We start from the raw sequence: 15615 nt of genomic DNA on the forward strand, positions 1-15615 counted from the left end.
TGCACAACACTCTCTCTCTCTCTCTCTGTCTCTAGCTCTATCCTTGTCTTTGCTTTTACTCTCAGAAACCTCTCTCAAAGCCCATCAGGCAAGTGTCGTAGATTCCAATGTTCAAGGACACTCTTCACATATTTGTTGAGGCTGAAGTAACCTTAGAATTAATTTACTATTCCAAATCTAGAAGTTAGAGACTGTATACTCGTATTCTCTGTAGTTTTGTAATAGTTAAAGCAAAAAAAGAAAGAAAAAAGAAAAAAAAGTAGGAAGAAAACAGATAAAAAGAAAAGAGACTATAATTCTGTCGCAATCTTTTTTTTTTCGAAATCGATATATCACATCCCAAGTATTCGATTTTATTTTATCTTATTATACTTTCTTCTTTTTTTTTTTTTTTTTTTTTCTTCTAATTTTTATATCACGTGTATATGTATTTAGCGTATACTTTCTGATGCGAAAAGAATAATGGAATAAAAAAAATAAAAAAAAAATAAAAAACTTTTGATTTATTTAAAAACGTTTATGTTATTTTAATGATAAATGATATAATTTTAAGTTCAATATATTTCTTAATCTGAAACGTTTGTTCACGAAAATCTTTGAAACGAAAGTTCTAGATCCATTCTCGGAGAACGAATCGTAGTAACGTTATTGCAAAGCCACAGAGAACTAGCGATCCAATTCGCGATAACCAGCCTGTCGCTTTGGTCCAGCTCTCGGTTAGCTATCTGTCGGCGTTGCTCCGATTTCTCCTATTCGACGCTGACTGAGAACTTTCTCTCCCTTCCGGGTATTGTCCTATCGAGCTTCGAACGGGTCATACAGACAAGCGGAAACATGGTGGAAAAGCGTTAGGACCATGGTGACACTCTGTCGTCCATTCGACTGGAAAGCGATAACGTCTTCGATCGATCAGTTGAAATCTGACGAGAGCTAAGATCTTTGCATGATTCGAAAGAAGTATCGAAAAGAGGAAAAAAAATGTACGTTAACCTATCAGATTATCGACATTTTGATTTACCTTTTTAATATATAAGGATATGAAGAAAAAAAAAAAAAAATTTTATTATTAAGATTGAAATTAACTATTATTTGTATTTATATTTATACTTAGGTACAATTTTAATATATATATTTATTAAATATAATTTATATTAATATTTGCAGATATATATTGTACATATATATAAAATAGTCTATTTAAAGTGTCTATCAATAAATATTCAGTTAAATTCCTTTATTTATTTCTTCTGTATTAATAAAGTAATTGATTCTTTTATACTCATACAAAAAAGAAAGAAAAAGAAAAAAAAAGAAAACAAAAAATGATGTTTCACATTACTTTCGAATGTAGAATAGGATTAATATTTATTTTCATATTCAAATAGCTCTTATCGAAATGAATATTAATTCGAAAGATTTATTTTTTCTGTTTTTTCTTCATTTTTTTTTTTTCTTTTTTCTCAGTTAAATCGCATAATAAAATCTAGTTTTCTTTTCTTCTTAGAAATAATTCCTCTTTTCTCGAAACAGTATGGGTTTCTTTCGTCAGCCTTATGAGCTACGATCACGCTCGCGTTAAGACGTTTTCGTGATAAGACGATCTCCTTGGGAAAACGCGATAGACACGAGTGCTCAGAAATGGTTTTACTAAGCCTTAGGTAGCGATGATTGATGACCCCACGAAGATTTTCATTTTACGATATTTATTTCTATTCGTTTTAAAGCATATAATTTTATCACTTGTATACTTGCATGAATGTAAAATGAAAAGAAGAGGAAGAGAGAGAGAGAGAGAGAGAGAGAGAGAGAGAAAATGAATGTATTTACGTATGTGAAAATATATTTAAACAGTGATTCTCAAACTTCTTTAAATCGCTCTTTTCTTAAAAAAAAAAAAAACAAAAGAAAAAAAAGAAAGGCCTTGATTTACAATAACTCGCTTATTTAATATATATATGTATATATATCGTTCGAGTAAAATTAACAACAATGGTAACAAAAAAAATAACCCATCGATTCTATCTATGTAACTGGTTCAATTTTTTAATATTTTTTTTTTTTTCATAAAGAAACAACAAAGTACTTATATATATTAAAAAATTAGGTACGAAGTGGAAGAAAGAAGAAAGGAAATTTCTTCTTCAACGATCTTGGTCTACATATATATACCATATATATATATATATATATATATATATATATATATATATATGTGTTTGTGTGTGTGTGTAAGTAAGGGAACAAAGACGATCGGCATGTTCATTGCACTGCTTTAGTAGGAAAGGGAAAGAGAGATAGAGAAAATTCCAGTTTCGACGTATCTTCTTTCAATCGACCGAGTTTCGCTTTTCCTATGGATCGGGAAAGAAAGACAGGAATGTTAGGAACGATGAAAGTGTTTTTGCCCTTCTCGTTTTCGTCAAAGACTTTCCTTTAATTTCTAGTGCACCCGATATATATATATATATATATATATATATATATATATATATATATATATATATATATATATGAAATGTCCAGCTGAACGGGATTGGATATGGTAGAAAGGGTGCCAGCAAACCTCCATAGCAATCGACAACGTCTCATTGTAAGCACGTAACTTTAAACTCCAACATGGTTGTGCTAGTAGGAAAAAGGATCGGTGGTATTTCGTTATTGCGAGAAAGATAAAGGAAAATGGAGAAGGTCGAACTTTAGATAAGAACACGCTAACCGTGATTCACGTTTTCTAATTCATGTTTAGCGAGTTCCTTTTTTTCTTTTTTCTTTCTTCATTTATTTATTTATTTATTTATTTATTTATTTATTTTTTTTTTTTTTTTTTTTTTATAACGAGACAGGTACATAGAATCATTGACGATATACACGAACGTAATTGTTTTGTACTTTTTTTTCTGCGTAAATTTAAAAATGAATTTGTAAAAGTAAATAAAAATATTTTTTTTTTTCTTTTTTTTTTTTTTTTTTTTTTTTTTTTGAAAAATTTTCTCAACCAACGTTAATTAATTGATTTATTAATAAATCGAGAATCGAAATTGTTTTTATAATAACAAAATGTTTATTTACATTTTTATTTTTAATGTTACATCTACGTGTAAAACGAGAAAGAGCAAAGCGTACCATTGAAATAATAATGACACGAGAACGAAACTAAAGTCAAATCGAGAGTATGAAGTATAATTTTGAGATAAATCCTGTGCTACTCGTTTCCCTTAAAATTTCGACAACGCTTCGGTACGGTTGGCGCCAAGCAACGGTTCGAACGCGCAAGGATAATAACACGAAGTAGTCCGCATAATTTCGTGATAAATCGTCGTTCAGGGACTTCAAAAGCCACACTCGTTTCCTTCCTATCTTCCACGCTTCGACTAGACTGGAGCGTCACTATATGGCTTCCCTTTCATCGACTATAACAATGGCGATACTGCGATTACTCTTTTACCCTGAATCATCTATCCCGATATTCACCGTCTCGCTTAATTTTTTCCCTCTTTTTTTTTCTTCTATGCTCTTGAACGATTGATTGTTTTACACAACATATATAAAAAAGAAAAAGAAATGGTTTCTAGTTAATCTTTATAGCTAATAGATATTGTTTCGACGTGAAATAGTGCCAGAGAATCGGAGGGAAACTTCAATTTAAAATGAAGAAAAATGAGACGGATGATAATGCTGAAAATTTAAGATTCGATAATTATATTACTTTTACATATAAATATATATATATATATATATATATATATATATATATATATGACGAATAAATTATCATATTATATAAATTATTATTACGCAAAGTTTATGATGAAAACAATGTTTCGTGTTCAAAAAAAAAAAGGAACAAATTTTCAAATTGTTTTTAACTCAAATAATATCATTAATTCATTACATTAAGACACGTTGAACGTACTAGACAAGACTGTTAGAAAGGTTCAACAAAGTTTTGAGAGAATGTAAGTAAATGAATTCGAGAGGGTCAGACGAAAGCAGACGCAGCTTAGGTAAACATTTTTACGTTATTATGAGGATCCGAGAGTGGATATTAAGTAAACGCCTGGCAGCGTTTGAGAAATCGTTGTACAGTAGCCGAATAACGTCGTTCCTGCTTAAACCAGCCCTCTCCCTCATCCTTTCTTCGAACTAGTCGGATCGAAAATTCGACCCCCTAAACCTCCGACTTTTACCCTCCTCCTCCTCCTCCTCTTTCTCCTTCTCTTCCTCTTCTTCTATTCTCGATGTCGAGGTAATCGCGAGATTGAACGGACGTCTCGTTCGCCGCTCGAGTAGTTAATCGCGATTTTCAAGAGCACGAGGAGCCATTGGGGGTGGTGGATAAAACGTCGTACTTTGCATTTCGGTAAAGCCAGCGAACTCAGTCGATTTTACCATTCATCCTTCTTTTTACCGTTTCCTTTTATTTGCGAAAACGGATCGTTCACTACGATAACCGTATATCATCGGCTAAACCAAGAACAGTGCGTTTATGCATCGTAAAAATAAAAACGGGATGAGAGAGAGAGAGAGAGAGAGAGAGAGAGAGAGGGAGAGGGAGGGAGGAGAGATTGGTAAGTGGAGTGAGAAAGGAATTTCTTATCGTTTACAAGCGGTCTGAATGTACTTCTTTCCTTTTTTAATTGTTTTCTTTTTATTTATTTTATTTTTCTCTTCATTTTTTTTTTTTTTTTTTTTTTTTTTTTTTTTTATCATTAGGAGAACTTCGGTCATCGTGACATATCCCAAGAATCTATAGATACATTCTTCTTCGTCTATTTTATATTAGAGTGATTAACGGGATTGAGATCCATTGAAGTATCGAGTAGATTTGAATAATCTAATTCTTTTTATGATACGAATGAATTTCTTCTGTAGGGTAAAAGTTCCTTTTTTTTTTTTCTTTTTTTTTCTATTATTATCCACGGAATGGTTTTTTTGTCTTTTCTTTTGTCTTCGATTATTAGATATGATAATAGCAAAAATAAACGTGAGATGTTTGTTTTGCAAAGAAAAATATCGATTTTTTTCATTTGAAAAATTTCTAAGAACATTCGCGATTTATTGACGTCTGATAAAGTACACGTACAGAAAAAGAGAAAGAGAGAGAAAAAGAGAGACATAGTATTATACGAGAAAAACAGATATATTATCATTAGATGGACCCGGAGATTTTCGTACTAGACAAAGCATTACCGAAGTAAAAATTGAAAGGGATACATGAAAAAAGAATTAAGAGGATTGTTGGGGATCTCCTGGGATGGCAAGTAAATGCGATAGGCAGGTGTCACGCCATCGAGTTACCCCCTGGTGCGACGATCACGCAGATTACGATGGTCTCGTGCACGAGTTTGTCTCGGGGGTGCTTACCCCTTTCCCTCCAACCACCCACACTTCTCCCCAGCAGCTCTCCTCACTCCCACAAGTAACGGACTTGGTTACGTTGACACTGCATCACGAAGCACTAACCACGTTATTTATGTTGCCTCGTAAAACTTGTGGCGTGCCTAAACACACTATTCCTTACGATCCTCTCGAGCTTCCCCCTTTTTCCTAAAGATCGGACACGTACACACGTTCTAGCAAATTGTAGTTACGAGTGGCCCGGGGAGGAGTGGTGGGGGGGAGGGGACGTGGGATGAAATGAGGTGGTTTTCGGGGGGAGAGTTCGGGTTTTCGAATATAATAGTTTAAGGAGGGAGATGGGTTGAGAAGTTATCGAAGGATAAAAGGATAAAACGTGTTGCTTTTCTATTTCGAAGATTTCACAAGGATCGTCCTCGACCGGGGATTAGAATTAATGGTCAACGTACCAATCAGCGTGAATTTTTTCGTGAAACATTCGTGCCCGAATTAATGCGGGAATATATTCGTAGTAGAAAACAAAAAAAAAAAAAGAATGTAGTATGTACGTACTTCGAGTGAATTTTCGATAAAATCGTTGATTCGTAAAAAGTCTATTTTTCACTTATTATATGTTCATTAACCGAGTCTAGTAGCTCGATACCGTTTATTCCGACATTTCCGATACGTACCATACATACGTATGTATGTAAATACATAGATTCATGAGCTCGATCCGCGATTACATTTCTATTCGCGCGTAATGTGTTCGCTAGTAACGTATTTACGTTGCATGCATATCCAACAAAATGAGTGTTAGATTAATGGACTACTTGGTTTTGTCAAGAATGGTATACCGTGGTAAAAAATATACGCGAAATTCGCATGTAATAACGATCGATATTACTAATTTCTTGATTTTTTCGACGACACTCTTTCACTTTTTTCTTAACCTTTTCTTTTTTTTTTTCCTTTAATCGCTTTTCAAAGACTAGAACGTTCGCGTTACGTTATTTATTCACAAAAAGAAATTTGCTTTCAGTTACCATATTCTATGGAGTTGGATTACGATGTAGTGAGAGTGGCGGGTGCAGCTTCAGGCATGATGGCTTTACTGTCTCCGAGGGTGAACGTGTCGGCCAAAGGCGAGGTCCCCGTCGTCCTGCAAGTCTTCAGGATCAGACTGCCTTGTTCCGGTCTCGTTAGCGCCGAAATTCCTTTGGCCCTCAGGCTGAACGTCACCGCACCTCCTGGGACCAAGTATAACGACACCATACTGGTTTTCAAGAGGAACAAAATCTGCTTGAAGGGTGCGTCGGATCATTAAGAACCGTTTTCGAATATAATATAATATAGTATAATGTATATATATATATATATATATATATGCGGGCACGACACACACACGAAGCTAAAATTTCGACAGTCTATGGTATTTTGATAAAATTTACATGTCCTTTTAAAGGCATTATTTTACTTTAATTATTCTCATAAAATATTTGCGGTAATATATTTTGATAATAAAATTTAAATAATAACAATATAGACGATTTTATTACGATTATATAAACTTTTCATCGGTAGTACCATATTATAAATATATTATACGATATATGTTATAATATATATTTATAATGTACGACACCGTATAAAATTATACTTAAAATTATTATAACCATAATACCAAAATCGTTCTCGAAACGTCGCGATATTTTTCCCAGTCGGGGAAATTGTCATTTTCGTTTTTGCTCTCGCATTGTTTTCGTTATTTTCCAAATGCAAACGAGTCGAGGCTCGTGCGTACAACGGACGAGCTTTCACGCGAAGTACCTTTGTCTCTAGCGTATACGTGTGCCACTCGATAATTACTTCGTTTATGTAATCGCGAATTTAATTAGCGTGTTGGACGAGTTCACGGAATGCCTTCGTTACGGAATTTCGAACGTGTCACGTTAAAAACACACGCCATCGTGCCTCGTCCCACGCGCGGGTGCATGCATGCACCCATATACACGTATACACACATGCACTCGCATACACATACACAAGTAAGCTTCTATAGACATATATATATATATATATATACATACATATATATACACACAAACACATATGCAGGAACGATCCCTTTTAAACGCTCCAACTCTATACGTGCGATTTACGACCCTTTGTGTAACCTGCGGCCACCGACAATGGCGATACATGATTTATCAAACAAGAATTTCGTACATACGTACCGACGCTCGTAGAGGCGTACAAACTCGATGCCCAGCTTCGATGCTTTTCCCGCTTTGTCCATGCCGATTAAACTCGTTACACGGATGAGTGAGCTACTCAAAATTCCATTTTCCCAGTGAGACTATTCCATTTGCGATATTCTCTTGTTATTTTTGATATATATCGATATGCCCAAGAATTCGATAGTTTTCTTTTCATTTCTGGAAGCCCTTTTTATTCCCTATCTTTTTTATTGTCTTCTTCTTCTTCTTCTTTTTCTTTCCTCGATTTTTTTTTCTATTCGCTTTATTCCGCAATATTTGAAATTATTAATACTGACAAATAAATTGCACCTGTTAACCCTTTGACTGCGAACATATACATGGGACAATAGTAAACAATTGAAGCCTTCGGCGGACGCATATATGTGGCCACCATCGATGGCTTTTGTTGGACGCATATATGTGCCCATAGCAGTCAAAGGATTAACGAGTGAGTAAAAATATATTTATTATTTCAATCGTTACATTTAATAAATTAAATGACATTTTTTACGAGTGAAATAAAATTTCAAGTGAAAGTAACATAAATTATAACATCGTTTTTATATCGGAAGAAAATAAGATCACTCCTTTTTGTTATTAATTATTTTATAAGTAATTCTACGAGATATATTATTATATCGAATACGATAAATTAAAGGAAAAAAAAAAAAAAAGGAAAAAGAAATACGAGGCAATTTGTCATTAGTCGACTTTTCTTTATATCCATAGGCCAGTCTTAAAACGACAAACTCCGGTACGATCGTCGATCTCTGTTGGCAAAGACTCGCGAGTCTGGCACGATCTCTCTTCCTGTTCCATCGATACGGCTGATATATATTTCGCGAAAGAATTAATGGTTTCGCGTACGGTGATGGATGCAACTCGACGCGTGACACATAAATTTCACCGTTCGGCTGTCAATGAAACGTCGTTTCGCAGGCACGAAAATCGAAGGGTACGAATCGTAGACGTCGCCTGCAGTTCGACGAATACTATACCTTTTTCTTTTTTCCCTTATCCTTTTCTCCTTCTAACCTTTTTATTTATTTATTCCTTTTCTTCCTCAGCCCTTTCGTTTCTTTCCTTTTTTTTCTGTTTTCTTTTTTCTTTCTTTTTTTTTCTTTTCCGTCGTCAAAATTTTTTTTTCCTCTACCATTCGCAAAATATTCACGTGCAATGTGAGCGTGCACGTGTTTACGTGTTTACATATCGAACGACTGAAGGATGGTGGAGGATGACATACAGTCAGGAGACGATAGAAAGGATATATAAGAAAAGGCGAGAGGAAAAAAATTAAGAAAAGGTGAGTGAGAGAGAGAGAGAGAGAAAGAGAGAGAGAGAGAGAGAGTCGGCAAACAAGGATTCAGATCCAGTTACCGAGAGAAGCAAAGTTACAACGGAAAGCAATCCGCCCTGAAAAATTCGATCTCTGGGGATCGGTGTATTTAATAAAAAAGAAAGAGAAGGACAACAAGAGAAAGAGAGAGAGAGAGAGAGAGAGAAAGAGAGAAAGATCAAGAGAGGTCAGAGGATAGCCTTGAATAAGTATAGAAGAGTGGGGAGAAATTGAAGAGGAAATCTCATCGATATATTTGTCCCATTTTTCCGAGATAACGCGCGCAGGCCAAAAAGATATTCCCCTTTGTCGATGTCCAGTATAGAATCTCGACTTCCTCTTTTTCCTCTTTCTCTACTTCTTCCTCTTCGTCTTCTTCTTTTTTTTTTTTTTCTTCTTGGGACGAAGGATCGGTCGAAGGGCGTCGTTGCTATCGAAGATATCCCGCGGCAATCCGAGCTCAAACCTCGAGACCACTCGAAAGTAAACGAGTCTCGTACTGAAAGAGATAGAAGAGAAAGAGATAAATAAGTAGATAGCTAGAGCGTGAGAGAGAGAAACAGAGAAAAAGAAAGACAGAAAGATTCTGGGAGTCCCTCGATGAGTTCTTCTCTTCTTTCGTAGTGATCGAGCGAGTACAGATTTGTAGTTTTATCATGTAATTGGAAGAAAAGTATGTTTCTATTTTCTCGAGAACGAATATATATATATATATATATTTTTTTTTTTTTTTTTATACTAAAGGCCTATCTCAGCCGTTAATGATTCTTCATATATATAATTTTTATGTTAATTTCAGTTTTAATCTTCAAATCTAAATATATAATATAATAGATATTTAAATATATAATATAATAGAATTATTTCTATTAACGCTTAATCATATTTAAACGATTTTATTATTTTTAAAAAAGTTTACAAATGAATTTCCTTTTTTTTTCTTTTCTTTTCTTTGTTTTTTTCTTTTCCTTTTTCATTCAGTTCGAAGATCCTTCATTATACTCGTGTTTTTTTCGAAAAAAGACTTCGAGGTTAAGGATCGATCGAGTCAATTCGAGGGAAGAGATTTTCCTTCTTATATTAACTGGTAATAAGAAGATTCGTGTGCGAGTCTCGTAGGAATTAAATTCGTGGTCGAAAAGGACGGTGATTTTGGCTCGAGTCCTGGATAGCAATTCGGTAGAAGGGTCATACAATTAATTCGAAAGGGACTTCATTTCATGCTATCCTAAATCTCGGTTAATGTCTGTTTGATACTATCTGATAACACTTTATTCTAGAATTGAACTAAAAGGCCTATCTCAGCCGTTAATGATTCTTCATTTTCTACCTGAAAAACTTTTTCCTTCCCTTCGGAAATTTGTAACAGAGAACTTGTTGAAAAGTTTAATTACATCATTGAAAAATTTCAAATATTATTCCCTTATCTATAAAGATTTTTACGAATTCAATATTTTTAATTTTAATTATTTACTTGATCCTTAATATAACAATTTATTTTTATTTACAATACGATAATACATATTTCTCGTAAAAGATTATTATTTTTGGAAGAAAATATTTTTAAATTATAATATTGTATTTGAAGTGCAATATAAGATTAGATACATATTATAGATTTTGAATGTGAAAATGGAATAACATATATCTAGATAGTTTCATTGAATGAAATCAAATCAGGCCGATCTAGACCTGATAAGATATAAAAATAAAAGATTAGAAAATGTGTAGTTCAGTTTATTAATACTAATACTATAATTCATACTAATTTAATTGTTAGAATGCAATTGAATGGGATATGACTTATACAAGTTTATATATCGATATGATAGGTACACGGTAGATAACACTGTTCCTTCATTGCTTTTTCTATTTCATATTTTGTTCATATCTATAGTTGAATTTCATGCACACTTCGAACGAAAAATGGTGAACAACCTTCAGGATAATATTACACTCGTTATGCATTCATCTCCCGCGTGATTTCCATTCTCTCTTCAAGATATTTCATCCTCGTTCGATTTTAGAGAAAAATTCACGCTTCTGATATTATTTCGTACCCAGTAGAGAGAAGATAGTAGAATTTTCTTCTTTTTCTCTTTCTTTCCCTTCTCTCTCTCTCTCTCTCTCTCTCTCTCTTTTCTTTCTATTCCTTTTTCTGAACATTTCTTTCTTCACGCGAAACTTTTCATCTTTAGCAAACGGGTTTCAAGGCTGTTGCCTTATTTACTTGTTCTAATACACAGCGAAGGGATGACTTTTGCTTTTCCCTTCATTGGTGCGGAAAGGTCTCGATTTACGAAGTAACTTGGACTAACTCCAGAGGGGTAGAACATTAAACAAAACTTATAAAAAAAAAAAAAAAAAGAAAAAAGAAGAAAAAAATAGAAAAGGAAAACATCTCTCAAAGAGATCCGAGCTTTCGTCCAAGGAACTAATCTTGACGTGGCATTACTTTTTCGTTTTCTTCGAGAAAATTTTTTTTATATACATGGAATAAGACATGAATATATATGATAAGATATATATATATATATATATATATATACATACATATTTGTTAGATAAAATAATATAATATAAGTCTGTTATAAAGAATTTACTGTTCTACATGATATTTTTTTACTTATTGGAAAATCTGTCAATATATATTACATCTTAATTTTAATCGCCATTATGATCAGAATTAAAGTATGCAAAAAAAAAAAAAAAGAGAAAAAGAAAAGAAATATATACAAACAGAATAAGAATTCACATGAAATAATTAAGAAGAAAATCGTTTAGGAATGTTCGACAATTTTGATGGTGACTGTACGCGGTAAAAAAGTCATCGTTCGGCTGTTCGAGCTTCGTGAGATGAGATCAAAGAGATCTCTTTGAGTACTTTCCATGGTTCGTCGAAGCTGCTAGCCCGTTGGCTTCGGATGGACATGGGTCGTGATACGTCCAATGTATAAACGTACAATCATACATATATACATACGTATATACATATACAATACGTACGATGGTGTACGAAATCATCGATCGACGAATGAGAATGAAAGAGAGAGAGAGAGGGGGGGGGTGGAGGGGAGGAGGAAGGAAAAGTGAAAAAGAGAGAGGAGACGCGAACGGAAACTACTTCTACGATGAAATGGACGCGACTCTCTCGATGGAAGGGACATGTCGGATCTATCGACGAGTTCGATCGCCGAGAAAACGTCCTGTCGAGAGCATTTCCTCGATTTAATAACGTTTTAACGCTCTTCTACGTACTTTCAATTTGACGATAATATTAATAAAAGCCTGTCGATGACAAAGAAAACGCAAATTTTTTTGTTAATTTCAACGAGCTTATTTTAATAAAAAAAAAAAAAGAAAAAAAAAAAAAAAAACCGTCGGCTCCCAGCGAATATAACTTTAATAATTTCCGTTCGTCGTTAATTCTCGTTGGACGGTATAGAAGAGACCTATAAAAAAAAGAAAAAAGTATCGAAAAAATGAACTTAAGTACTTAATTTTTCTAAGATAATAACTTTTTAAATTACCTCGTACGAAATTACATTATATCGATGTGATATTGTCTAATAAAAAAATATCTATTTTATTTGAAATAATATATTTTGATGAGTTATAAAATATATTCTTTAAATTGACATGAGTATTTTCAATCCGATTGTATGAATTATCTCTCTCTTTTCTCGTGACACTCATTACTATAAGGAAAAAAAAGAAAAAAGAAAAAAAGAAAAAAAAAAGCAAATGGATTTATATAAAACCGGAATAATTTATAGCAATGCTAAAATCTCGTTTCGACGATATCGTTATCTCAGAGAAATACGATAAATATAATAATATTAAATTCGATAATTCATCGGAAAGCAAATTGGACTCGATAACGAAGCATGCGCGAGCCAATGAATCGAAAGAACTCGTTGATCGTGTAAAAAGGATCGTTTGTTAGCGCGTATGTAGTATGACGAATTTTGGGGATATAAATGAGGAATGAGGGCTTATCGTAACAGCAATGAAATTATTAATTAGATACATCGTTTGTAAAATATCATATGGAAAAATATGTGAACGTGAAATTGTACGTCATATGGAAATACAAATATCTGTTATCGAAGTAATTAAAATTGATTAAAAATTTTCCCACGTAATTAATATTGTTAAAATATTGAAAATATAAAATTATATACGTAGTATAAGAAAAAACATGTCCCATCCCATTTCACCGTTTAAAGTATGATTTATTTTATATAAAATAATTTTAAAATAATTTTAGAAGAAAAAATATTGACCACATATATATGTCGTTTATAAGATCGAATCTTTTTTATTCGTGAAATTCGATTCGATTTCACGTTACGATAAAAAAGAATTTATGAGGACACTCAACATTTGTGGTATTTTTTTTTAGGAGTCGAAACACCCCCTCGTAACGAGTCGGTACGTTTGGAGCCTGGTCCTTTGGTGAATGGTGCTGGTGCGCTCTATGTTGCTGCCACTTGTGCCTGTGCTTTGATACTAGTCGTTGGCAGTGTCGCCAGTGCTTTGTACATTCGCAATAGCAAGGCACGAGTTCAGGAATCTCAGTAAGTATTTTGTAACATACGAGGATGTTTTTTTTTTTTTTTTTTTTTTTATATATATAAAGATAAGTGAAAATGAAAAATATTCTCTTTTCCACGAAAGTATTACTTTTAACAAACAAATTTCCAATAATTTTTATACGATCATGTATCGAAATTTGAAACTGTAGAAATTCCTAATAACCTATTATAGAATTTTAATACACATCGAACAATAGTAAAAATATGAAATATAATAAAAATTATTCATTGTTAATATAATATATTTGAAATACTCGATACTTACAGTTATATCATTCGAGTGTTAAAATCCTATACGATTCTATCATGATAATTAGCAGGATAAATTTCATTGGATTTTTTTATTAGAAATAAGAAGCGAAAAATCGCAAATGTAAGCCCCGCGAGTTCGTGTTTCTTCCTATTTCTTTCTCCTCCCCTATCTCCTCCTCCTCCTCCTCCTTTTCCCCATTGCAAAGAAAAGCAAAAGGCAAGAAATGTACCATCCCTTTGGAAAAGGAAAAGGAAAGAAGTGGGATTTTTGCTTCAGAGCCCCCGCGAGAAATTCGTCGGATAAGCTGGATAGGAACTCGTCCGAATGAAATATCCTTTCAATAAGACCCGGTGATCTGTCGGTCGCTTGGCACGCCATCCGACATTTTATTGCACGACTATACCAATCGGTTCCTTCAAGATCTGTCCTCCCATGGCTTGAGCTGCTTCGGCAAGACGAAAGATGAAGTAGAAGCACGTTTCTTCCTTCCCCTATTTCGACCCTTGAATCCTACCATGTTTTTACACGAGTAGCTCGTGTCTTTCCTTCCGAGTTTATCCGTGTCATAGTTTAATTTTACGAGCCAGGATAACATTGTCGTTTTTCAATCAATAACTTTTCATCTCTATTCTGTTTCTATTTTTCTTTTTTCTTCTTTTTTTTTTTTTATCTTCTTTGTTTTATTTCACACTTACTCGTAACATAACTATCAAGTTTCTAATCAAAATGATACGTCAGGGTGTATATGTTTTTTAACGACGACGAAAAAAAAAAAGAATAAGTTCTTGTTCCTATTAAATCAGTATGTACCAAATAAATAAAAAAAAAAAAAAAGAAAAAAAGAAAAAATGAATAGAAACTAACAAGACAGGAATTAAACCTGGTACAAGTGATAATGCGATAGAAAAGAAGGTATTAGAAATTTTCTTTCTTTTTCATTGAAATAACGTAAATCGACAAAAATGATTATCTGACTTTACATCATTTTATATAGAGTACGTTACACATGCAGATTTATAATTACATCATCTTCCTATAATCAGAAAAAAAAAGAAAAAGAAGAAGAAGAAGAAGAAGAAGAATAAAGAAATTATTATCGTTCTTCATTAGGTCCAGCATCAAATATTAAACTACATGATTATATCCGTAAGTTGGTTTGATATAGGATGATAGACGGGAACAGAGGGGATAAAATTTTTCGAAGATACTCCCTATCTTCTCATTTGCGATGGAAGAACCACGACGCGGGCCAATTGTCTCCCTCGAGATATATTAGCTCTTTTGAGGCTCTCCACCCTGATAACGCGCGGGAAAACGGAGCTCCAGGCCTTCTCTCTTTCTCTCTCTCTCTCTCTCTCTCTCTCTCTCTCTCTCTTTCTCTCTCTCTATCTGTCTCTCTTGCACATGAGACATTTTCCCTTCTAGGCCACGAGAAAGGGAGAAGATACAGATTTTACATTCGTTCGCTTGAGAGAACACAGTCAACCCCCCCCCCATTCCTTTTTCAATCCTCTCCCTCCCCTGTAACCATCCTCCCCTCTCTCTCACGTCTTCCTACATTTCCTTGATCCTTCCTCGTTCCTACGTCGAACTCAACGCACAAAAGGCGTTCCTGCGATTCGACTCTCTCGGAACTCTAGTGGTGGTAAAGTAGTAAGGGATGTTAAAGTGATGCACGAAAGAGACGAGCGTAGAGTAGAACTTTCTTCGAAGAGTAGAATTTCCTTGAGCTATTCTACTTACCCGTTCCAACATTTTAACGCGTTAATATACATGCTGTAGATATACATAGGGTAGATATGTGTCGCCGAAGGAACGATAAAGTTTTAA

At 33.8% G+C, this 15615-nt stretch overlaps 1 protein-coding gene across 3 annotated transcripts in view; it reads left to right on the forward strand.

Annotated features, from left to right (window-relative positions):
* LOC124424232 (tyrosine-protein kinase Drl) overlaps positions 1–15615 on the forward strand; it is an 80092-nt gene that overhangs the window by 48945 nt on the left and 15532 nt on the right. For all 3 annotated transcript variants that reach the window (XM_046963007.1, XM_046963006.1, XM_046963008.1), the window contains 2 exons: positions 6380–6647; positions 13340–13514. In XM_046963007.1, coding sequence (XP_046818963.1) covers positions 6380–6647; positions 13340–13514 — 443 coding nt within the window. The remainder of the gene's footprint in view (positions 1–6379; positions 6648–13339; positions 13515–15615) is intronic.

This window comes from Vespa crabro, chromosome 5, assembly GCF_910589235.1.
Source record: "Vespa crabro chromosome 5, iyVesCrab1.2, whole genome shotgun sequence".
Classification (NCBI taxonomy): domain Eukaryota; kingdom Metazoa; phylum Arthropoda; class Insecta; order Hymenoptera; family Vespidae; genus Vespa; species Vespa crabro.